General features: G+C 39.3%; 1 protein-coding gene across 8 annotated transcripts in view; it reads left to right on the top strand.

Moving 5' to 3' along the window:
• Positions 1 to 25,022, top strand: part of SORCS2 (sortilin related VPS10 domain containing receptor 2) — a 581,186-nt gene that overhangs the window by 145,030 nt on the left and 411,134 nt on the right. Inside the window, exon 1 of one of the 8 annotated variants that reach the window (XM_048942850.1) lies at positions 12,717 to 12,904. The exons of 6 other annotated variants lie outside the window; for them this stretch is intronic. In XM_048942850.1, the coding sequence (XP_048798807.1) occupies positions 12,821 to 12,904 (84 nt within the window). In that variant the 5' untranslated portion in view covers positions 12,717 to 12,820. Of the gene's footprint in view, positions 1 to 12,716; positions 12,905 to 14,230; positions 14,336 to 25,022 lie in introns of those variants that run through there. One more of the 8 variants, XM_048942854.1, reaches the window with a different exon arrangement.

Consider the following 25,022-nt stretch of genomic DNA (forward strand, 5'->3'; position numbering starts at 1 on the left):
TGATCTTCTGAAAGGTGAGATTTAAGCTTTCAGATTCATTACTGCAATTTGATGCATAGTGATAAATTAGGAGCAAATATGTATTTCTATGGAAGCATAATGGTAATATTGCACTTCTATTTCTAAATACCTCAGGGATTCTTTCCAGGCCACATGACTCACAACTTTGAAGACGCTGAGGAAAGGGTCAAGCCCTTCTTCACTCAATCAATGCTTTCAGCTCCAAGTGCTACTGATACATTCAGGGCTAAAATCTCGTCTATTGAAACAGCTGTAGCTTCAAAATGTCGTGAAGATGCATTAACGCTTCATTTCCTGCAGTGAATCATTTTGCTTATGAAAGTATAAGAGCTAGGGACATTTGAAAAAAAAAGGAAAAAAAAAAGAGGAAGAAATGAACCCTCTGTGCTCTGAAATGAGTCTGTCTTTCTTTCTTTCTTTCTTTCTTTCTTTCTTTCTTTCTTTCTTTCTTTCTTTCTTTCTTTCTTTCTTTCTTTCTTTCTTTCTTTCTTTCTTTCTTTCTTTCTTTCTTTCTTTCTGCCTTTCTGCCTTTCTGCCTTTCTTTCTGCCTTTCTTTCTGCCTTTCTGCCTTTCTTTCTGCCTTTCTGCCTTTCTTTCTGCCTTTCTTTCTGCCTTTCTTTCTTTCTGCTTTTCTTTCTTTCTGCCTTTCTGCCTTTCTATTTTTTTTTTCCTGTGGGATATCTTTATCCTATCACAGCAGTAAAAGGCAATGATATGGAATAATTATGTGTTCCTAAGCCTTTCCAATTGGTACACTGTTGTGAAAATATATTCAGTAAATTCACCTGAGTGACTTTGCAGAGCAAAGCACAAGGACATTATGAATAAAAGAAACACTTATTCGACAGATACAATGGAGTGTTGTGACCACATCGACATCATTGTCAACCTCTATTCTAGATTAGAGTTGGTTTGTTGTCAGAAAATGGGCGTGTGGTTAGGAAGGTGACTGCAAAATTGACTTGTGGGGGCTTCACATTTATTGTCTCCCTCTGCTTTCTCTTCTTCAAATGTAATTCTGGATTGGAAATTCAAGCTATTTTCTTCCTATTACTGTTAGCAGGAAGGTGATTTTTCTGAGAAACCAAATGACAATTTTGCCAAGTGAGTAAACAGGAAAAATAAAGCCTAGCTGTCTCCTCTTGATTGGCTTCTGATTCTTATTAAAAGTATAATTTAGTTTAAAAAATATTCATATTTAAGGGATACTTGGCAAAAGAGGATGTCATCATTAATGATTTTCTTCCATCACTATCTGCATTTTGAACCAGCACTGTCTTCCCCAGGCTGTATTAGTACTGTGAACAACAAAAACAGGAAAGTGCAATGTCACAGATAAAAAGTATAGCTACTATTATTTCCCCGCTTTCCTGCAAGTATTCATCTTCTGCATTTGTCAGCCATACTTTAAAATATGAGGTAGAAATTGTATAAATTTCTTGTCATATGGGGATGTAGGCGTTAGGAAATCCTATAATGAGAAGTTATTTCAATACATGTGATAATATATATTCAATGTAGTATGCACAGTTTAATGTTATGAAGACGTTATTGCGGAATTAACAGATTTCAAAAGGCAGATGCATAAAAGCCAGCTAATATGATATATTGCAAATAAGGACATCCAGTTGTACTGCTAGAAGTAATACATTTACATTGCTTGTGATTGTTATTCTCATACATTTATCCTTCTGTGGCAGTTGATGTTTTTTCTTTGTGTCTTATAACGTGAAAACAACTTACTAAAAAGGCTTGGAAACAACAAAAATAGAAGGAAAACTCTAAGAAAAAAAACAGAGCAGGCAAAAGAGGATGGGTAGCAGATGAGAATGTCCCTTCAAAATTGTATTTATAATTTCAAGAATATTATTTTAATCATAGAATATCCCGAGTTGGAAGGCAAACAGAAGGATCATCGAGTCCTACTCCTGGCTCCGTGCAGGATCACCCCAAAATCAGACCATATTTCTGAGTGTTGCTCAAATGTTTCTTGAACTCTTGAAGAGCTTTCCGAATCTTTATTAGGGCACATATTTTGTCATAAAAAGGGCTGCTTTTTGTCAGTGGGAGACTGTAACCTACCAAGATACAAAGTTGCCTAAACAAGGCAAAAAAAATGTTTTGTGCTTTCATTTTTTGCACTATTTTGTATTGAAAATTTTGAACCTCAAGATGCAAACTTCGAGGATTTATAATTGAAAACAGAAAATGTGAGACCTATACATTTTGTCAAAGCAGTTAAACAAAATGGCTAAACTTCTCATCCAAAATGATGTTGGTTTTTTTTTCTTCATATTTTTATTATGGACAGGTCCATTTTGGCCTACAAATATCTCCTTTGAAATAAATTGACTAGTTCTACTTGTTAAATTATTACGGCAGAATTGAGAACATCCAGCTTGAATGGTGAGACAACTATAATTACCCACACAGGGAATAATTTTTGAGAATGGAGGAATCTTCATGTATCTAGGTATCCAGGTCCAGGTACCAGAGACAACAAGTGGCTGGAAACTGATGCCAGACCAATTCGGACAGAAAGCAAAAGCACACATTTTTAACTGGGACGTAGAAGGTTGTTATTCATAGGAATGCCTCTGCAGGGAATGCTACTCTATCTCCATCACCTGATGTCTCAAACTGATAGGATGGCTTTCTAAAAGGTATGCTGGAAGGTACTGAAAGTTTTCAGGATTTATGTGCTTCATCCTGTCAGAGGACAAGTCAGATGGGATATCGCAGCAATCCTTGTGGTCTTAAAAGTCAGAATCTGAAATATTCTGGGGAAGCTTAGTGAATCTCCTCTCTGTGGCTGTGGGATTCATCCTCCATGCTGAGCCTTGAGGAGCCAGTCAACGTTGCAGAGAAAGGCTTATCTGCCCATTTCAAGGGAAGGGCTCAGAAGATCTGCATAATCCAGTACAGCATGTGTGGCATCCTCAGTGCTCCTCTGCATGCACTTCTCTCTTCCAGTTCCCACCTGATCCCTGGCCAACCAACAGGCACGCTGCACTGCCCTTATGACATGCTGGCACTTGAAGGATGTTTTGCTGCAGTCCACTGCTGGAAGAAACTTTTATTTGGGAAAAGGAATGTCTGAGCCCAGCAGTACCTCCTCTCTTCTGTAGCTTTTAACAAGGATGCTAATCACACAGCCAAGGAGTAGGGTTGTGTCTGCAGATGGACGGCTCTTTGCTGAGCAGTGAAAGCTGTCCTGCTGAGAGCCGAGGTCAGGTGCTGGAGGAGGGACATTTTTAATGTTTTGTGGAGCTATGTGTGGTGTAGCTGCCATTTCTGTCCCTACCCAACTGTGCTATGCAGCTCACATCCTGTAACTTTAGGCAGAGAGATAATTTGAGTACAGGAGGCTGTTACATGTGAGCAGAAAAGTTTTATTTTATTCACAGGAAGATGACTGAAGTGGTTGTTTAAGGCTGTATTCTTAGTAGCCGGAGGAGTGCAAATAGGAGAAGAATTTTTCTCACTTTTTTTTTCTTTCTTTTAAAGAACTTCAAATGCAGTGACAAACCAGGATAATGTTATATTTGTCAGCATATGCAGTTTCCATTTGTTAAGATGACTTCCTACTTGTTCAGTGGATGAAGAAAAATGATATTATGTTCACACTATAAAGGGGGGGGGAGGGGAAGGGGGAATTAAAACAACTGAAATGCATCTCACTTTTTCTTAATATGTAATCTGACTTGGAGAGGAGCCTTTCCTATTCCAGGGTCATCTGCAGGTTGCTGTGGCCTCTGGTTTGCCTGAATGTCTGCCCGAGTGATGAAGCAGCCAGGTGACAGTCAGTCTGTCAGGGCTGCCCATGGGCAGGGGAAGAGGAGCACTCTGAGGTGGTGACTTCATGCCTGCTCCGGTCTCCCTCTTGAGAGACCCTTTAGTAGCTGAATTTTTGCTGTCCCAGTGCACAGGAAGAAAGAAGAGTCAGTTAAATTCCATGAAATAATTCCTTATATAAAACTTGGTATATCAGAGGGTTTGAGTAGGATTAGTCAGCATCGCTACTGGGCCATTAAGAGTTAATTTGTTTTCTAAAGAGATTGGAATCAGAGCCAGGATTGGAAGCCAGGTCCTGTGGTTGGACAATGGGGCTACGCTCACTTTTCATAGGGTAGAGAGCAGCTGGAGAGAACTGCCTATTATTTGCAATATACATATTCGGAATATCTGCACAAGTGAATTGTAGCATTGATCCTTCAACATTTGCATTTGAAATCTCTGTTGTCAGGAGGATTCAGACCTTGGTAGATTTAACGTTTCCTAAATTGATTTTGTAATTATGTTTTCAGTATTTCCATTTTTTTTCTCCTGAAATACAGGCATTTGATATACTTTCTCCATCTGTCTCTGTCCAAACTCAAATGGTTTGTGAGGTAAATTTAAACCCTCCATTACATCATTAGATTCAACAGCTTGTGTTAGTATTTTCATTCTGAGCCATGTTATGGAGGACTCTGAAACTCATCTGTATACTAGGCAAATTTGGGCTTAAATGTCTAAGATGTGAACATTTACCCCCTGTTGCTTATGGTAATTAAAATAAATTGGTATGGAATGTATTTTTAAGTTTGAGGAAGACCAAATGTTTAGACAGGGAATAGCTTTGGAGGTTGTTTGTTGCTGCTTACACTTAGAGAAAGCCTGCATCATTAGTACAGTTTGCAGTTATTTTTAATTAGCCCATGCAAACAAAGCAGGCAAATTGTTTCCCTAATGCTCTTCTAAATCTCACCTTTTTAAAAGTGGAGCTCTTCCAGCATTGCTAATAGATTTACTGTAGATTTACACCTAATGACTACCCCAACATTCTGAATATTGTTTTCCAAGTTAAGTGTGTTTCTTGTTTGGTAAAGCCTGAGCTCTGCTATCTTCAGACACTATTGAATAGTGTTTGCAGTGAAACAGTGGGAGAGCTTAATCTGTGTCAATACGTCTTCATCTCTGTTTTGTTGCACGTCCTCTTCCATGCAATTCATTTAAGCTATTATCTGATCAACACGTATGCAGCTAATAACAGTGAGGAAAACTGTTGACCCACAGCCTGTGGCAGTGTGAGGTCTGAACTCTGCACTTACACGCAGCTCGAGATATCTTCAGTTGGAATAATTTCTAGATTTTGCTATGATTGGCCATATTTGGGCCATCTCATTCCTGTGTTCCCAAATCTTCAGACGCATGATGTGTAAGTTAAGGAAATAAATCAGCAGTACAAGTCACAGCTTACAAACCCTGCATTATGTGTGTGGCTCCAAGCAACTCTTTGGAGAACGAGCTACACGTTGACCATATCCAGGTAAATGTTCTGAAGCAAATGTAGTCACTAAACATATTTTAAAATGAATTGTTGCATGCACTAAATACATCCTGGAGATCAATCTAATATGCTGAAATGGGCAGAGCCTTGCAACATGCAGGTTGCACTATGTCTGTTACCAAGACTGACATCCAAGTGATAATGCACAACCATTTGAAATCGTAACTTTGTACATGCTTACGTTGAAGATGTACAAAGTAGCTAGAGGGAAGTCTACTTCTGTTTCCCAGAGGGATTTTAAATGGGAATATCACTAGTGAGTGTTAGAAAAGCACTTGGCTTTTTAGGAACAGGAGTCAGCCTGTAACGTTCGTGCTGTTTTGCTGAAGCCAATTGCACTGACCACAGCCTGTGCATCATGCAGCAGGTTGTACTAGCGTAGCTGCTGGAAGAGAGTTGATGACAGCCTTATATCTGCTGGCTCATGAAGCCCAATTTCAAATCCCTTTTTTCTGCCTCTAGCTGCTGATGTTTATACAACATGTACTCTTAGCAGTGCTTCTGTCATTTTGCTGGGCCACATATCACTGAAAAATGGCCAGTTTTACACCAGTGGTGTATGTAGGAAAGTCTGGGGTGGTCCTTTGGGTCCTAAGTACTGATGATGAGGACTTACAAACCACCTTCAGGCTCTGGAGTCCTGCGTACTTAGGAGGTTGATTTTCAGTGATCAGATTATGAAAGCAACTTTAACTGCAAGCTTTCTGCTATTCCTTCCTTTTGTTTGTTTACAGAATAAATCTTGTATATTCGGTGTCAGGTAGATGAAAAGGTAACTCATCTGAATGATGAGGGCCCACAGTTCGCTCCAGTAGTCACGCTTTCCTCTGTGCTGGGAAGGATTAGGGACAGTTACCAGATTTGTACAGGAGTTCAAGATGAGTTCTCCCTTTCCACTCCAATTCCACGGTATGTTTAATCATGAGTAGTCCCAGTCTTGTCATAAATGTTTACTGCATACAGTTTTTGTCTTACTGAAGCATAAATAATACTTTGTTTTCAGTTGTCAGGGTCAACTGCATGCACATAGAGTAATCCAGTATTCAGAGGATTAGAAAACCTCTCCAAAGTGCTTCTGGCTTTTCAAGAATTTTAAGCTCTGAAAATTAACTTTTGGCAGAAGTCTAGTATGAAGGATCTTAATAGAAAATAACAATTAGTGCATGTCTACTGCCATTGTTTCTGTGTTTCTTCAGTGTTAATTTGACAGTAAGTAATGTGCTGGGTTTTTTTAATGCTCAGTTTATTACATTGTGGTACACAGAACAATTGTAAAAGTATATTTGTTAGTTTTAAATTTCCATGGGGAGGTTCTTGCTTTATTGATAGGGTGGGAAAAGTGTCAAAATAAGAAACTGAAAATGCGAGTAGGATGGGACCATGAGCCCAGTCTTCACCTTGCCTACATTGCTTTGGGTTTTTCCTCATGTCTTGCATAAGCTCATGCACATTTACTGGACGAATTTCACTGCACTAGTGTACAAAGCTAGGGTGGCATTGTAGGAAAAGGTCTTGCAGATTTATGGAGGTGTGGGTAGGTTTGATTTACACAGTCCCTCTATCAAACTCGTAGAATTTAACGATAATTTTACATACAAACTGCAGGGTACTACACTGTATCTTTGTGTTTGATTCATTCTCTTTTATGAGGGAGTAGTCAGCTAGTGGGTGAATTAAAACAATCATTTATTAAAACAATTATTAGTATTAACTCTGCATATGATACTGCTGGGTAGTCAAGTGACGGAGCCATTAGGGCTAGCAGTGCAATATGCAATTCAAACCAAGAGCCTCTAGTTTGTTTTAGCATAAGTCAAAGTGAGAAATATTTCTGATATCTGCTGGATTGCTGCACTGAAGTGAAATGAGGCTCAGTTCAGCTCTGAGGGGTGACAGCTGTCCTCATCATTACATGTGTAGCAGCCAGGAGAGGTTTGGAAGAACTCAGAGATTGATACATAGGTGGACTTGTTAAAGGACTTGCCAATGGGGCAGCATAGGAAGTAGTTTGCTTTCTCTATATGGACTTGTGCTACTCATTATTACTATGAGATTACATTTATTTTGCATTTGGTGTGATCAAAGAACCATTTTCAACATTTTAAAACAGGCGTTCACCTTTCTGTAGGCATCTTATTACTAAGTGTAATTCCTTTCTACGACAGACACCAAGAGGTAACAGCCTAAAGGGAGAATTAGCTGGAGTTCGGTAAAGAGAAGACGAGAGTTTGCCTTTAGTATAGAGAGCAAGATCAATAACACCTTTGATCATTCCATTTTTGTAAATGATTTGACACAGATCGTTGGTGACTGAAGCATGCTGAAGCCATGTGGTCACTTCACACAGAAGATCAATAGATAAATGCAAGGCAGACAAGAAAGGCCTGAATAACTCTGTTTCTTGAATACTTTTCTGTTTTTTTGCCAAGTGCAATATATAGGTGCCTTTTAGGAATTGATGGATGAATATAATTTTTGTGGCCTCATGTGTGGGAATTTAAGCTACAGTGATAAAATGCAATCCAATCATTTTTCTCTGGTGAAGGTCCAGCAAGGTTACCTGTGTTAGCAAGTAGGAAGCGTGGTCTCCCCAAGGCCAATGTACTTCAAGCTCATCAGAGGTGGGAGATAAGAGGATAGATTGAATTCACCATTTTCACTTCTTTTTGACCCTCCCTATTGGATTTCTTTTGTGTTTAGTGGTGTGTGAATGCCATTTACTTCTTGCCATTTATTCAGTATGCATACGGGTTGAGTGATGCTGAGAGATGGAAATGAACTCTGCCATCCTCCCCCCAACACTTTTCTCTCTCTTTTTTTTCTCTTTTACATTTAATTAATCTATTTTGCTTTTGTTAATTCTCCTCTTCTTGTTATAAGTGATACCAGCAAATGGTATGAACACTGAAGGATTTGAGGATTTTGGATTCAGAAGTGGAGTATGATATGGTGAATATGTGGACAGAACATGTGTATATGGAAAACGTTTTATTCATGTGCTGGTGAGCCCAGCTCGTGAGTTTTTCTATATATCAGAAGTTCTAACTCAGATCCAGCTTGTCAAAGAGCCCCTGGCTCTGTAGCAGTCTGACTCAAAACTTCAGGACAGAAGTCCTTATGGCTTCCTGTCAGCCACAGCTTTAAAGTGGAAATGAGTTAGTATTGATTTGTGTGTATGTAAATGTGCACATACCCACATCCTTGCCTTCCCCACCACCCAAATATTTTAGAATTCTCTTTTCTTTAATATTTCTTTTTTTCCTATTTCATCCAAGGCCTTCCAGCCATTTCCAACATGTATAGGATATGGTGGAACAAAAGTCCACACAGAAGCAAGCATGGTAATCCAGCAGCTTGTTCTTCAGCTGACACATGGTCAGATAGACCACTTGAAGGCACTGTGACCTGAGAAGAAAGTCAACTTCAGAGTAAAAGCAGTGTTTGAGAAAGAAAAGTCACACTTTTAAAGGCTGGGGCAGAGGTTGGTTGCCATTGGATTTTTTCATAAGATTATTCTTTCTGAAATTTCCAAATTTTAGGTCAAAAGTATGTTTCTCCCAGAACTCCAGCTACTTCAAAGTCATTCTGTCTGCAAAAGTTTCACAGCTGGGGCTGAAGATACCGATATGATGCAAGCTGCTGTGAGCTTTGGGATCTCATGGGGTCTTGTAGCCAAAAGGCTCTCATTCATTAGAAATGGAAGTGGAGAGTTAAAAGCAAGCCACGGAGAAGAATGTGTGTTCTTAAAAAGTCTAAGCTTTTCATACTTCCTAAATTTTTAACATTAGTGCATGATACTGTGTTTTTCCCCTTGTTCAAAAATAACATGCAGAACTCCTGGAGTCTCCTTCTCTGGAGATGTTCAAGACCTGCCTGGATGCCGACCTGTGCGACCTGGTGTAGGGAACCTGCTTTGGCAGGGGGGTTGGACTCGATGATCTCTGGAGGTCCCTTCCAACCCCTACAATTCTGTGATTCTGTGAACTCCTAAGAACCTAGTTTACTGTTTTTGTCATTAGGTATTTTGATGCTTGTGGCACATACCTTTACCACCAGAAATTGTTCTGCACAAGCATTTAAAATAAGTGAAGGATATGTTAATATCTGCCTTTTGCAGCTGAGGAGAAATTCAGTGATTTGTAGTTAGTCATTGTGTGCCTGCTCACAGTGCAGATCCCCAGGAGCAGAGCCCACATTTAGACAAAATTCTGAAAATATGGGTTTGTTTTATCCAATTGGGTCTGCTGTTGAACTGGTAAAAATTATTTATAAAGAATTATTTATAAAAAGAAGGTAGTCTTGCCCTGTACCTGCCATGCAAATTGGCAATATTTATTCTAACTTGTTTTAATGAAGGGAGAATGGACAGCAAAGTGAACTGAGCTTTCTGTGCCATTCCCAAACCAGACATCCCAGAGAGGGATTATGAGGCTAACACAGGAATTCTCTTGCTTTTGCAGTAATTCCCTTCTCAGCTTTCACCACTGAGATGCAATCAGAATCAAATACCATATCAAATACCACTGCTTAGCTAGAAGGCAGGTATGTGAAAGACTGCAAGCTGCTTTATGGTTACTCATAATCAAAGCAGCTGTGAAGTTCTACCACTATTCTAAATGAAAAAGAAGTTCTGCGTTTTTGTTGAGCTTGTTCAGGTTTCAGTTGAAAAACAGTGGGGTTTGGGTTGGGGTTAGAAAGCGTGGTGATGCATTCAAACGAGCAGCCCAGGCAAGTGATGGAATCACTGACCCTGGAGGTGTACAAGAAATGTGGAGTTGTGGCACTGAGGGACATGGATTAGTGGGGATGGTGGTAATGGGTTGATGGTTGGACTACGTGGTCGTAGTGGTCTTTTACAACCTTAATGACTCTGTGATTCTCTTCCTATCTGTCTACAAGATTCTTTGCTTTACATCCCTTTTGCTTAGTTAATGCTTTAATTAATCTCCAGTCAGTTTTAATACAACAGCTTCTGTTTATTCATATTTCACTGAGTTGTTTTAAGGCAAACCAAATACACATTTTTGGGAGCAGCTTTCCTTTTTAGTTGAACTCTGAGCATATACCACAAATTGCCTGAGTGCTGCTTCTTGCACTACATATTTAGTTTATTTCCTTCATTATGATAAACCTCTTTCTGTAACAGGATGGCCGTTTATTTCAACAACAGAGAAATATTCCGTATCATTATCAAAGTAACCACCTGGAGTGCTGTAAGTAATGCACACACATGGAACAAAACTCTGCTTTTTATTACAGATTTCTGAATGCAAAGTAGCTGCGTGCCAATTTAAAATAACTGTTGACTTCAGCTGAGTTGCTCAAGATTTATACTTGTGTAATTGAGAGCAGAATGTAGCTTCATGTATACATCTTCTAATAATGCAACAATATTGCATGAACAGTAAATCTAAACTTTATTGCTGTCTAATAAATTATCTGGTAAGCACTATAATTAAACTACAAACCAGTTCATTATATGCAGGCAGTATTACTAAATTGGTTCTAATATAAGCTAGGTAGTTGCAGAATGTGAGTATTATTGCTGTGACAGCAACAATTAATTCAAATAATGATGGAACTTTAATAGATGAGATTGTGTGGCAGAATTAGCAAAAGCAGAATTGCTGGATAATTGATTCTTCTTTGGTCCAGTAAGTCATTGATTTCTATTCTCTTCCTTCTCCTCTTACGGTTATAATAATCAATCTGATCGTGTGTGTAGCGCCCTGAGACATTAGCTATAGCTCCAGCAAAAGTTCAGTGCCTATCAGAAGCGAGCAGGGTTGGCGGATGAAATGCCAAGAATGCCAAGCCCAAAGCATCCCTGGGCAGCGTGTGGTGCAGAGGCATGGATTGTGGAACAAGGGAAGGAAGGCACCCTCCTGGAAGGAGCAGCAGGCAGCCCTGGCTGCAGCCAGAGCTCTGCATGGGGTTTGTGCCACAACCTGCTGAGCTGCTCTACCTGCTCTGAGTGTTTGCTCAAAATGAATTCTGCCTAAGGTACTGCTTTGTGAATGTCAGTTACTGTGTCTGTACTGCAGATTTGATGCAGGTTTTTTCATTTACTTTTTCTTCACCTGATCTGTTAAAAAAACACGGATCAAAGCTTCATGCTGTCGTTTTCTCTTACAGCATGAATGTTGTGCATTTTTATACATGAGCCATTGCAAAGTGTGTGCATGCATATGAACTCGTGAATGCATACCCCTGTGAGAACTCACATACATATTTTGCTATGGTGTATTTGGAGTTATAAAGCCACAGGCTGTCAGCAATTCAGGCTGTGTAGCCTGATCTAGTAAGTAACTCTATGCAATATCTTGTTTTAATGGCACCAGGGTGAGGGTTGTGCTGTCAGTTTCAAATTGACAGCAGTTGTTGTGATAGCTGCTTTAAGGAGATGTGAGGGATGTGGACACTGGAAACAAATGGTTAAGATGTGATTTTATAGGCAGGTGCTCAAAGAGCCATTGTTACCTCCACACTCTGTACTGGAATACATTTTCATAGAATTGTCATAGAATTGTTTGAGTTGGAAGGCACCCTTAAAGGTCATCCAAGCCAACGCTCCTGCAGTGAGCAGGGACACCTACAGCTTGATCAGGTGCTCAAAGCCCTGTTCAGTCTGACCTTGTATGCCTCCAAGGACGGGCCATCCACCACATCTCTGAGCATCCTGTGCCAGTGCTTCAACGCCCTTATTACAAGAAACTATTTCCTTATACCCAATGTAAATCTCCCCTCTTTTAGTTTGAAACCATTTCCCCTTTTTCACAGATTCTGTGAAAAAGTCTGTCCCTTCTTTCTTATACCTCTTTAGATACTGAAAGGCCACTCTCAGCTTTCTCTAGAACCTTCTGTTCTCCAGGTTGAACCGTCCCAGCTCTCTCAGCCAGTCCTCATAGGGGATGTCTCCATCCTTTGGAGAATTTTTGTGGCTTTTCTCTGGATGTGCTCCAACAGATCCACATCTCTCCTGTACTGAGGACCCCACATCTAAATGCAGTACTCCAGGTGAAGTCTCACCAACCTGGAGCAGAGGGGCAAGATCACCACCCCCACCCTTCTGGCCAAACTACTGTTGAAGCAGCCCAGGATTCAGCTGGCTTTCTGGGCTGTAAGGGCACATTGCTGTCTGATGTCCAGCTTCCCATCCACCAGTATCCCCAAATCATTTTCAGCAGGACTGTACTCCATCCCTTCATTCCCCAGCCTGTACTGATGGGGGTGGGTTGCCATGATCCAGGTGCAAGGCTGTTCCTCTTGGATTTGCTGAACCTCATGAGATTCACCTGGGACTGCTGCTCGAGCTCATCTGGGCCCTTGGTGCGTTAACTGCAGCACGCAGCTTGGAGCATTTCTCAGGAAGTTTGGAACTGAAGCTATATTTAGTACCTGAGGGGGCCTGCTTTGGTTTTATTTTTGCATACAGAAAGCCTTGATTGGAGCTGTGTGTTAACTTCCATGGCTTTGAGGAAGTGTTGCACAGATTCATCAATACTCATTTTCCTGTGCCATGACTGCCTGGCTTGTTCTACAACCACTGGGGTGAGTAACAGCTCCCTGCTGCTGTCTGCAATTCTCACATAGTTTTTTTGTTTCTTTTAATACCTTTTAATGCCTTATGACTGCACTTAGGAATTCAGTAATTTGGGATGTGGTTTTTTTTTGCAAACTCTTGCAGTGCTGAAACAAGGCTTCTGAAAAATTCTTAAAAAATGTTTTTCATAGGTCTCCATACAGATGACAGGTACAGATTTTGTAGGTATAAAAAAAAACCCAAACCTGTTGTTTTTCTTTGTACTCTGTGTCATGTTCTTGTAGTTATTATATCTTACAAATTCATGCATGATTTTACCTGGATTCCAGAATCCCTCCCATTCTGCATTTTTGGATTCTAATTTCATAGAATAATGAAGGATGGACCATGCTTTGGACTTCAATGTCCACTGAGCTTGGGGAGAAATAGAAATGATTCAGATAATATATACACGCTTTTCATTCCTCTTTTACTAGCAGAGACATTCACTGGATTCTACAGAGTGGAGAAAGTCAGTCTTTTGCAACTGCAGGTTGTAGAATTCTTGCAGATGCTTTGCAAATTGTTTTTTTTTTTTTTTTTATTCCAAGAACTCTGAGCTCAACTTCTGCCAAAATCTGGGAGATACTCTGCTTCTTCTGATAAGGCAGGCAGTCTTTTCTTGGTATCGCATCAACCAGAATCTAAACTAGCATAATGAAGTCTGTGCTGCTCCATTATAATCTTCAGTGATTTAGTCACTTCCAGTAGTAAGCTCAGTTACAGTTCATCATTACGGTCCTTGTATTTCAGAGACAGAAGATTAGGTACAACAGATTAACAGCTCAAATCCTTGCTTAAATATTATAAAATCTGAATATTTTATCTGTAACTGCATGCTTTATTTCTGAAAAGAAATTGGCATGTATTAATTCTATAATTAATAATTAGTTAATAATTAATTGTATCGTGTGCAGACCTCCATTGTTCTTCTTTTTCAATTGAGTATGTCTGACAGTGCCAACTGGAGTGAATCTGTTTAAATGACAGATCTACTTTTTTTGTAATAGTTTTTAGTATCCCTAAAACAACCTGATATTTCTTTACGCAGCCTTTAGATGTTAGATAAATTCATCACTTTTGTTGCTGAACATCAGTTGCTTTTTACATGGGTTCTAAATAAACAGCAAACATTTCCAGCATCTCCCTTTCAAAACTTTTCTTACCAGTCTTGTCTGCAGCATAAGATGGACAAATGATGCCATGTAGCACTGGCACAGTATCTTGATGGTTTACAGGAAAATGTTAAGGAGTTCTTGTTTGCAAGTTCCCTTTGTGTGTTCCATTCCACAGGTGAGAAAAGCAGTTCTAGAAAAGAGCAGTGAAACTCACAGATTTGCCTGCACTGTCTCTAGTTCTGGTCTTTTCCTTGTGGAATGATAACAAGCGTAAGTTTGCAGGCAAGTAAGTCTGGCACCAATCATTTTCTACCGTATTATCAGAATTCATGCACAGACTCTCATAAAAAAATGTAGCTTTCCTGATTTATTTGCAGGGATGCTAATTTAAAATTGTAGGTGTTCTGTTTGTACTTTTGAAATAGTGCAACAGTATGGTATATACAAACCTTACTGTAAGTCACTAACAGTCAGGTACTGAAGGATTTTTAAATGTAATTCAACTTTCTCTAGGTGGTTTAGGTTGCAAAGATTTCTTCTGTTAATACAGCGAACGTTCCCTTATTACGTTTCATATAAAATCATATGACTTAAAGAATAATGTGGATAATTGTTCTGTGGCTCTTGGGTAATTATTATGGTTGTTAATCCTTAAAGATCCAAGTAGGTATATGAAATTAATTGGGTATTTTTAGAGCTCTGCTGTGATTATCTATACATTTAAGTATTTACAAATTTAGTTTGAAATTTATTTAAGAATGAGTAAAAGGAAACTGATGTAATTAAATGAACTCTTATTTTTCCACACACAACTAAATACTGTTTTAAAAATAGTTACACTGATTTAATTTGAATTTGTATATTCACTTGTAGAAGTTAAACTTACGTGAATCAGATTTACTTTTTTAAGGAAACCCTACAGGGCTTGATTATGCAGTCTGAAAGTCCATTCTGTTTGGTTTGCTATGGACATAACTTACTACAAAGTGACTCTGAGTCCAATCTAAAGAACCTGTAGTAGGGCTTAATATAAAAGTAACACAGCACAGCTGCATAGTGGTATCTTTTCAAGTGGGTGAAACTGACCTTTGAAGAAGCGTCCGTACCTTCAAGACCACTTAGGCTTATAATCAGTTTATTACAGCTTACAAAATTATATCATCTGAAGCACAGTAGTGAAAGTCCAGCAACATAATCTACCTTAAATCTCAGTGTAAGTTGTTTGATTGATGTGGTATTTTCTTTTAGAAGTTTGTATTGCATACCTTGATGTCTTTCAGAAGTGTTGAACTTTCTGGAGCTCTACTAATTGTACTCACATCATCACAGGATGCTAATTATTGAGCACTTCTCAAAAACAAGCTGTGTCTTTTTGTTCTTATTAAGTGTGTGAGGCTTGTTCTGGCATCCTCAGGACATGATTCAAAGTATATTAAATTAACAAGATCCCTCCCGTTTATCATAAAGATATTAACTTCATCTGTAATGGATCCTCAGCTGTTAACTGCATATTTTAAAATATCTTCTCTTAGAGTATCTCTTATTCATACGGGGTGGAAGATCTTCTAGAGAAATATTCAAGTGCAGCCATCACTTTTCTGTAACTATACAAAGCAAAAACACTGTCACATTTGAAATAATTGTTCAGGGACCACGGCCTGTGCAGTGGAGTTCAGTAGGTGGAAATTCATACTCTTTAATTGGCCCAAGCCTGTTGTTTACAGATGCCTCCTCAGAATTCTTCTAAAAGACTGATATAATGAAAATCAGTATTTTGAATTGTGCTGTGTGAGGTAAAATAGTGCTGCCAGCTGATGTTCTGGCCAGTGTTGTCTGAAAAAGTTGCCTAAAGTATGTTCCCACAGTGCTTGGTTGGAAAAAGAAATCTGAAGTTAGGGACTATGGGCATTCCCCATCAAAAGAACTGCTGTCACCTCAGCTAAATGCAGCACTGTTGGAGTAAGCATTGTTATTTTTCCAGTTGCTTAAAGACCTTCCTATAATTCTTCCTGGACACGTGTTAAAAATTACCTTACAAAGCTGTAGCAATCTGATAAATGGAGGCCATGCAGTCATATTCTCCTCTTTCTGTCTGGCTCTTGGTTATCCAGTCTGACAGTGTGTATGGGGAAGCGAGCAAATAGAAATCTACAGTATACTTCTGTGGCCTCCACAGTGCAGGGCAATGCTCTGGATTTCTATTTCAAACTTCTTTCCAAATCCCCTTGCTAGGTGTTTAAAGTTAAGATATTTAAAATCAAGATGAAGAAATAAGCTGGAATGTTAGTATTTAGGAAATGAAACAAGATATAATCTTTAATAGTATGTAACAGAATATTTTTTTTATTAATGCATTCAAGTAGTCAAAGCAAGATATAATCATACAATTAGGTTAATGAGGTTACATTTGATGTAAATTTCTATTCTTTATTGCTGCCATTGTGTTTGTATACTCAGTAATAACGTCTGTGTATCAGACTAGCTGGAAAGGACAGCTCTGCTGGGGAATGCACTAAGTGAGCACATGGAATCAGGAAGTGTCTAGAAATGAGTCAGAACTGTGTATTTAATATTGAAATATTGCTGTAGTACTGTAGTGGTAAGTAAATATTAAGCCTGAATCAGCAACTAATTCAGGCAGTTCTCTATCTTCTGAACAATGTTTAGATAATGTGGATAAATTCCCTTTCGTCTTTATGCCCTTCCTTTCCAGATTGTGTTTGCCCCTTTTAATTCTGGAGCAGAAATATTGGAGTGACTTTTCTGGAGATATATTTCATATTTCTGGGGTGCATTAAAAAGAACGTGGCCAGCAGGTCGAGGGAGGTGATCCTCCCCCTCTACTCTGCCCTGGTGAGGCCTCATCTGGAGTACTGCGTCCAGTTCTGGGCTCCCCAGTACAAAAAAAGACAGGGATCTCTTGGAAAGAGTCCAGCGGAGGGCCACGAAGATGGTGAAGGGCCTGGAGCATCTCTGCTATGAAGAAAGGCTGAGTGAACTGGGTCTGTTCAGCCTTGAGAAGAGAAGACTGAGAGGGGACCTGATCCAGGTCTATAAATATCTAAGGTGTGGGGGGCAGAATGGCGAGGCCGGACTCTTTTCAGTGGTGAGTGGAGACAGGACAAGGGGAAATGGCTGGAAACTGCAGCATAGGAAGTTCCGCACAAATGTGCGCAAGAACTTCTTTACAGTGAGGTGACGGAGCACTGGAACAGGCTGCCCAGGGAGGTGGTGGAGTCTCCTTCTCTGGAGATGTTCAAGACCTGCCTGGATGCCTACCTGTGCGACCTGGTGTAGGGAACCTGCTTTGGCAGGGGGGTTGATCTCTGAAGGACTCGATGATCTCTGGAGGTCCCTTCCAACCCCTACGATTCTGTGATTCATCTTAGAGAAAATGCAATCATGATGGAACACATTTATTTCTGTAAGATTAACAAATAAGGGAGGAAAGATTAAAGAATTAATAATTTCTAACTGTTTCTCAAGTGTATTGTTATAAAAATGATTTCGACTTGAGGAGCCTCTGTTTGAATTTCACTTTCAAGTCAGCTCTTCTCTAGTCTTATTTTGGAACACAAAACTGTGTGCATTTCCTTTCTCATGTCTTTTTTTTTTTTTCTCCAAAGGGGTGCTTCTTATTAGCACTGCAACCTATGGGACATGATCTGAAAGCACAATTTTAAGAATATATTTGAAATGCCATTGGGTGGTTTTGTTTGTTGGATTGTTTCTGTGATCCTTCCAGAGGCATAGTGGACTTCATTTGGTATTACTTAAAAATAAGAGAATAATTGTAGAAAGGAAAAGGTATGAGTGCTGGAACAGGAGGTATAGAGAAGTGTTTTCTGGCCAGCTTCTGTGAATAATGTCAGCAAAGGAATGAGAAACAGGATGGCACCTGACTTGTTTCCTTTCAGCATTTTGTCCTACTTTCTCAGCAGCCAGGTTGAGGCTGGAAGCCTCTTTGTGTCTCTGTATTGTGCTGCTGGCAGGCCTGTTCCAGCGTTGCCTGGAAAGGAAAAAGCCTTTGATCCCTTCCTTAGATGTGGCTGCGAGTGACTTTTTCTAGTTATTCTTTTTCTCATTTTCTTATTCAGAAACTGCCTCTATCCTAGAAGCTGGGATGTGAATTTGAGTACCTTTAGTACCTGTCTTTCATCATTTTGCTAGGAGGAAGAGGTCAGGCCACTTAAAGATGATGAAGACTGATGTATCACAGACAGGGTCAGGTACAGAATTTGCTTCATTCTCACAGAATTATGTTAACTCTTGCAGAGCTGGAATTTCACTCTGAATTCTGCTCAGTAGGCAGTATTTTCAGCTGACTGTCATGCAGCAGTTCACAATAAGTGTCAGCTGTCAAGCTGAATACATCACCTTAATCACTGATTATATAAAGCTGTTTTTCTCACCTATCATCACTTCATGAACAACTACCTTACATTTCCTTTCTTCAGAGTTTTTAATTTTCTTTTCAGTTCCCTTTAGTTACTGAATTGCATAAAAGGCTTTTTACTAGCTATAGGAGAAATTATCTTTAAATTCCAGTGCACAAACTTTCTTAGTCTATCACATGTCCATTGGTTTCCGCAGCTTCAGTTTTTTGAGGGATGTGCTGTCAAATCTGCAAATCTGAAATCCGTGGAAAATAAAAAAAAAAAATCATGAAATCTATGGAATCTAAAAGCATTGCAGTCAGGATTTTAGCATCAATCTGATGTAGTAAGATCGCTATAGCTCCTTCTGTACCAGCTTCATGGCTGTTGAAGTATTGTTGGACTTTAATGCCTTTAATGTGCCATGTTTAATGAAAGAAATTACTTCTGTTCTGGTTTAATACCTTCACATAGATCTGACAGTTTCTGCATCGTCTTTCACAGGAATTTCCATTTCTACCTGTTGTCACGTTCTGCATCTTTGTTCCAGAGGGACTTGCGCTTTCCTCTGATCCAAATGTACATCCACTTCCCTGAGAGTATCCCATAAAAAAAGATTTATTAATTCCAGAAGTCCCTTTCTAGCTTTAATTAGTGACTCTTTACCTATTTGTACTGGCACTAACTTTCTTATCATTTCCTACTAAAAAGGCTCATAAACCAAGAGTATAATTGACAGTGAGTGCATGGAAAGCGGAGTTGATGCCGTTCTGTGGCAGTTGAAGGGCCTAACAGTGGTCCATAGTTATAAAGGTTTTGTTGCTATTGAAACGCAGCAAATGAAACTGAATCTTTCACCTTAAATGTGTCTCATACCTAGAATAATTTAATCCTTTGCTTTCTCTCATATGATAGGGAACGAGCATAGAAAACTCATTTGTCATGTATATATTCAGTGGTTCATAGTGAAGCATAGTGCAATGAATTGTGAAATTCCATCTGAGGTAGTAACTTTCTTGACTTCTGGTCATATTGATGTCAGAGATTCTGTCTCAGGCATATGGAAATTATTTGTTGTGAAACTCTACATTTGTTGGATGGAATTTTTAAAAATGTGTAGTATCATCTCCTCTCATTAGGGTAACAAACGTAATTTGATTTCTGAATTCAGTAGTAGTAGAATTACATGCCTACTCTGTTTGATTCTAACAATCTGTTCTAATTATTTTGAATTTGGATAAACTTTGGATAAATTCTTGGCAAAGGTGCTTTGCTTAATTAAGTTCCTCATGGACTTGGTTCTTGACCACATCTCATGACCAATATGCCCTTGCTAATAAGGAATTATAAGCTTGTTATTTCATCTGACCTAAGTTTCCATGGCAGTGTCTTTTTACTCTCACTATTAATCTTTGAAAGCATTTTTTCTTTACTTAAGCAAAGACACTTCAATCATTTCAAGTCTTACAGAAAATTCAGCATTAAGGGATCTGGAGAGAGTTTCTTCTTGAACATCCCGTTAACCAAGGAATGCATAGAGGGAATAATTACAGTAACACGAGGTTTCACATGACAGTAATTGAATGGAGAGTAATATTTTTACGGCAAGATTTATGCTGTAGCAAAACTTGGCCAAGTATTCTCTTGCATTGAATAAACCAGTAGGTGAGGTAATTATTTAGGTAGTCACAGAAACGCCTGGATGTATCTGCTCTCTCCTTATTATTCTCTTCTTCATTCTCTTTCTTTTACTCTAGGTCTTCCTATTTAAATTCACCGCAGAGCAGCTGCCCTAGGCCAGCTCCTGCTGAGCCAGGCTGATGTGAGTGCAGGTTTTTTGTTGCTGTTCTGTAATAGGGTGTGGGTGGAAGCTGGACATAATGAACCCAGGCAGAAAAAAATCATGTACTAAAAACAAAACAGAGGCTGAGTACTTCTGGGGAGGGTGGGATGGTGTTCTGGGAAAATCTATCTGCTGTGTATTCCTTCTGTGCTGGGATCTGAGAGGAATGGTTATTAGAGCAGGACCCAGCGCATCACACCTGCAGTCCAGTCACTGTGGGATCAGTAATTACGTGTTAATTAACAAGTCTGGAATGACTGAGAGTTTGCATGTCAGCAGATAATCTGTATGGTGACTAATAAGCTGCAGAATGTTTTCAATTAGCGGGCTTGAAAAGGAAATCCCAGTGAGCGTTTTGCTTGGTTGGGAAAGGGCTGAGTGAATGCGTTCTGTTGTTAAGACTTTCAAAATAGGAAAGTGGCAAATTTAAAAACTACATTGTAAAAATAAAGTCTGTGAAACTTGTATACTTATTTTCTGTTGTTGCACATTGATGAAATTATACAGAACAAACTTAAGTGAAATCGAACTTTTCACTTGATAAAATAATAGCAAATGTGGAAAAGTTCCACTCTATCATAGATTCATTGAGGCGTTTTGGTAATACAGTGTATTTTTATTACAAGTTTTTTTTGTTTTTTTTTTTTACTAGACTGAAGTGGGGACAACTCAAGAATTTGTTCTCTTGGGACTCCTTTGACACAGGTTCTGGGAAGCATTGGCCATAATCTCTGTTAAGCTTTGTGCTGTGATCTCTGCATGTTAGATTTTCTCCACTATATTTTACTGTTTACTCAGTAATGTAAGGAGAATGGTTATTTCCAGTGACCTAGCTTGTCTAGTTTGACTTAGCCTATTTGCACTCAGGGGTAACACTTGGAGATTTAATTTCCAGAAGCGTTTGTGGAGTTTCATCTTTCTTTTTTTCTGGGCTTGTATTAAAAGGCAGGCAGTTTGACACCCCCCCCTTTTTTTTTTTTTTTTTTTTTTTTTTTTTTTTTTTTTTTTTTTTTTAAATTAGTTACAAATAAGGACTTATACAAGGGAACGATTAAAATGTTCAAGATGTTTCACTGCATAAAAATGGACTATAAAACTTTTCTGTTACCTTGGACAACTGAAGAGCTTCAAGATGTATGCTGTATAATTTCGAATATCTTTCAGGAACTGCAGAAGGATCAAAACTAGTCAGATTAACTTGAAGGTATGGTCTTCAAGTTAATTCTTGTTAAGTAAGCTGTATTCAAAATTACAGTCAGATAGAGGACACGTGCTCTGATGGCCTTGGTGTGCTGAGAATGGCCAGTATGGAGATAGCTCAAAATACAAGTGAATTTTCAGACTTGCGAACTGTCTGTGGAGGTATCTGGCTCTGGTTCCATGTTGTGCAGCTGCTCTTATTGTATGCTCCTATTGATGGTGCTTTTTGGGAAAGAAAAGCTTATACTGACCTAGTTTGTCCATTCTTCAACCTGACATGACTCATCTTCATTTCTTCCCAAACATCTTCTATCTCTAGTAATTAATATTTTGCAGAGAGAATTTTTTTTATGATCTTGTTCCTAGTGCAGCTTCGATATAATTAATTCCATCAGTTGTGGCTTTTCTTAAGAATTGTTGGCTTTCAGGTTGGCAATGACCTATTGGCACATCTAAATGCAGAGCACAGATCCCTCCCTTGTCATTCAGTACCTCTTACTGTGCAGAACCAGTGCACTTTTTATTGTACTCTTTAGGGCTTTGAGTTGCCCTCTGAGGAGCTTCTGTCAACTTCGGAGGTGCTGTTATGTTGTTTTTTTCCTGCATTCCTTGTGTTGCTGTGTTTGTTCCCATGCTTAGGGAAACAAGGAGAGAGCTCAGGTGGATGTGTTAGGTCATGTCTAGAAATACATGATGGGATGTAGCAGAGTTGGGCTGTTCTCTGTAAAGCTGCACATGCAATAAGAAGTTTTACTGTGTTTCTCTTCAGTGTTTTCCTACAGGTCTTTTCTTGTCTGCAATGCTGACTGATATTTGGTCTAAGAGATCTTGATGCTATCTAAGACCTTATTCATGGAGCTGATTTGCAAGATTCTTTGTGGAACCCAATAGGAAACTGAATTGGATGTCCAGATTTGGCTAAGCTCCTTCTGGAGCAGGCAGGCATTCTGCCATGCTAGATAAACTGTGATGCTTGACTTCAATAAAAACACATGGGTGAGAAGTGTAAGGGACTTAATCTAGACTTTCAGGTGTTCAACTAATCTCATGAAAGTCATTTAACTTATCTGTAACTCCATTTGCCATCAGCTGTGTGATTTACAGCTTCTAGAGGCTGCTTTCATGAATGTCTCTTAAATGCTGTGAGACACCTGGATAGCAGAGTACTATAAATATTAGCAAGTCCTCTTCTAATTTGTAGAGCATTCGTAGTGCTGTCTGAAATGGGGTCACCACTGAATATTTAGAATCGGTCTCAAATAACAGCTCTAAAAGCAGGTAGTTGGGAACAAAAACTGATGTTCTTACTTCATTTTACTTTAATTTCTGCAGAGTTAATGCCTTTGTCCTGGGGATGTTGCTCCACAATGAATTCAGTGATTGAAAGGGTGTATAATTACTGAGTTGAGATGGTTAGACAACATCTCATCCAGCTGTCTGCTTTTTGAAAGTGAATTATCCCAGTAAGGGTGGTATGGCATGCTAAACCTGGTGTTCTTTTTTTTTTTTTTAACTAGGCATGGAGTCAGACACTTGCTATTAAAAGTACAGAGTTTGGGCCGTTTAATCATTTATTAGCCATAAGAATCTTGAGGATTCATGAACTGTCTCTTTTGAGGAATGCAGTGATTTCATCAGATAAATGTTTAAAGCAAGGCTGAGATAGTAGCCAACCATAGTAGAAAAATATTTTTTCCTTTGAGATAACCTCTTAAATATATACATATTTAAAACCATTTTATCTTTGTCTAATTCTAAGCACCCCTTCTGTCAACATCAGACGGAATTAAAAAGAAGTAACCTTCAGTGGATGCCTTTATTTATTTTTTCTGAAATGTGTCAGATAAGCAAAATGTAGCTGGGTATTTTACTTTTCATATGGTGTGCCCTACAGACTGTGGAAGGCGGCAAGAGAGAGAGAGCAGCAACAGTCTGATAAGCACCACTGTTCCTTTTTGCCTGCTTTCTGTTTATACTGCCTTTGAGCGAACACTGGGCTGGTGACCAAATGTCTTCACTCATATGGGACATTTCAGAGCTGCTGGGAATAAACTGGGCAAAAAGCAACTCCTCATTTACAAAATCTGTAGGTAAATGTTACCCTTCCAAAACTCACTGTTTTCCCCTCCATTTCAGCACAGTACATTCTGTTCCATCCTAACAGTGCCTAAAAACAACAATAGCAAAAAATAAGGAGTAGTATTTACACTGGTTATTTTCTGAATCCTTACTGAAAAGGACACATAATGGAATGAATCTGGCTTCCCATCTGTTGCTAGGTGCAATTCAAAGTGGCAGTTTTGACCTATAAAGATTTGACTGGTTTACGTCATGCTTACCCTAGAGACTGCCTCTCCCATTTAATTTCTTCATGTATCCATCTTCCATCTGTGAAAAATCAGGACAACACTAGTTTTCTGCTTTGCAGGGTTATTAGAAGGACACATTTATTGACATTCAGTAATTAGTCTCTGTATTAGTTATCATATCATAAAATCATAGATTGGCTTAGGTTGAAAGGGGTTTTAAAAGATCATCCTGTTCCAACCTCCTTGCCATGGGTGGAGTTATCAACCTCCAATGCTCCATCCAACCCGGCCTTGAACGCCTCCAGGGATGGGGCATCCACAGCTCCTCTGTGCAGCCTGTGCCAGTGCTTCACGACCCTTTGAGTAAAGAATTTCTTCCTAACATCTAACCTTAATCTCCCCTCTTTTAGTTTAAGGCCATTCTTCCTTGTCCTGTTTCTATCTGTCTGTGCAAAACAGTTGGTCTGCCTTCTATTTATAAGCTCCCCTTACATGCTGGAAGGCTGCAATGAGGTCTCCCTGGAGCCTTCTCTTCTCCAAGCTAAATGAGCCCAGTTCAGTCAGTATTTCTTTTCACTATTGTCACTGGCCTTCACCTGGGCAGAGACCTGTTGGCTGTAACCCTCTGGCTGAGACCATCCAACCAACTCTTTATCCACCTAATATTCCAGCCTTCAAATCTGTATCTTCCCAGTTTAGAGATGTTTTGTGGGACCATGTCAAAGGACTTGCGCAAGTCCAGGTAGATGACATCAATTGCCCTTCCTCTGTGCACAGATGCTGGCACTTCACTGTAAAAGGTTACCTAATTGGTCAAGTACATCTCTCCTACTTGAAGCTGTGCTGTCTTGGATCGCTTCCTCATCTTGCATGTGCCTTAGCATGTCTTCCAGGAGGATCTGCTCCATGATCTTCTCAGGCACAGACATGAGGCTTACTGGCATGTTGATTGCCAGACCCTAATCTTAAAATTAAAAAAAAAAAAACCATGCATAGCATGGTCCTTGCTAGTCATCCAACTGATCTTGGTGTTGTCTTATAAATTGACTGGGACAGCTCACGAGTATAAAGTTAGAAGTGTGTTTCCACATTTCAGTTTTGGTCCTCAAATAAAATAAGGGGAAGTGAGGACCACAAACTTTTTTGTGGGCTGGGTTGGAGGAGGTGTATGTGAAATACTTGTTTACTTTAGAATGGTTTCTTTAGAGCATGCATATTTAGAGTCATGGTTGGTTAGAGCA

The sequence above is a fragment of the Lagopus muta genome, chromosome 4, assembly GCF_023343835.1.
Source record: "Lagopus muta isolate bLagMut1 chromosome 4, bLagMut1 primary, whole genome shotgun sequence".
Taxonomy (NCBI): domain Eukaryota; kingdom Metazoa; phylum Chordata; class Aves; order Galliformes; family Phasianidae; genus Lagopus; species Lagopus muta.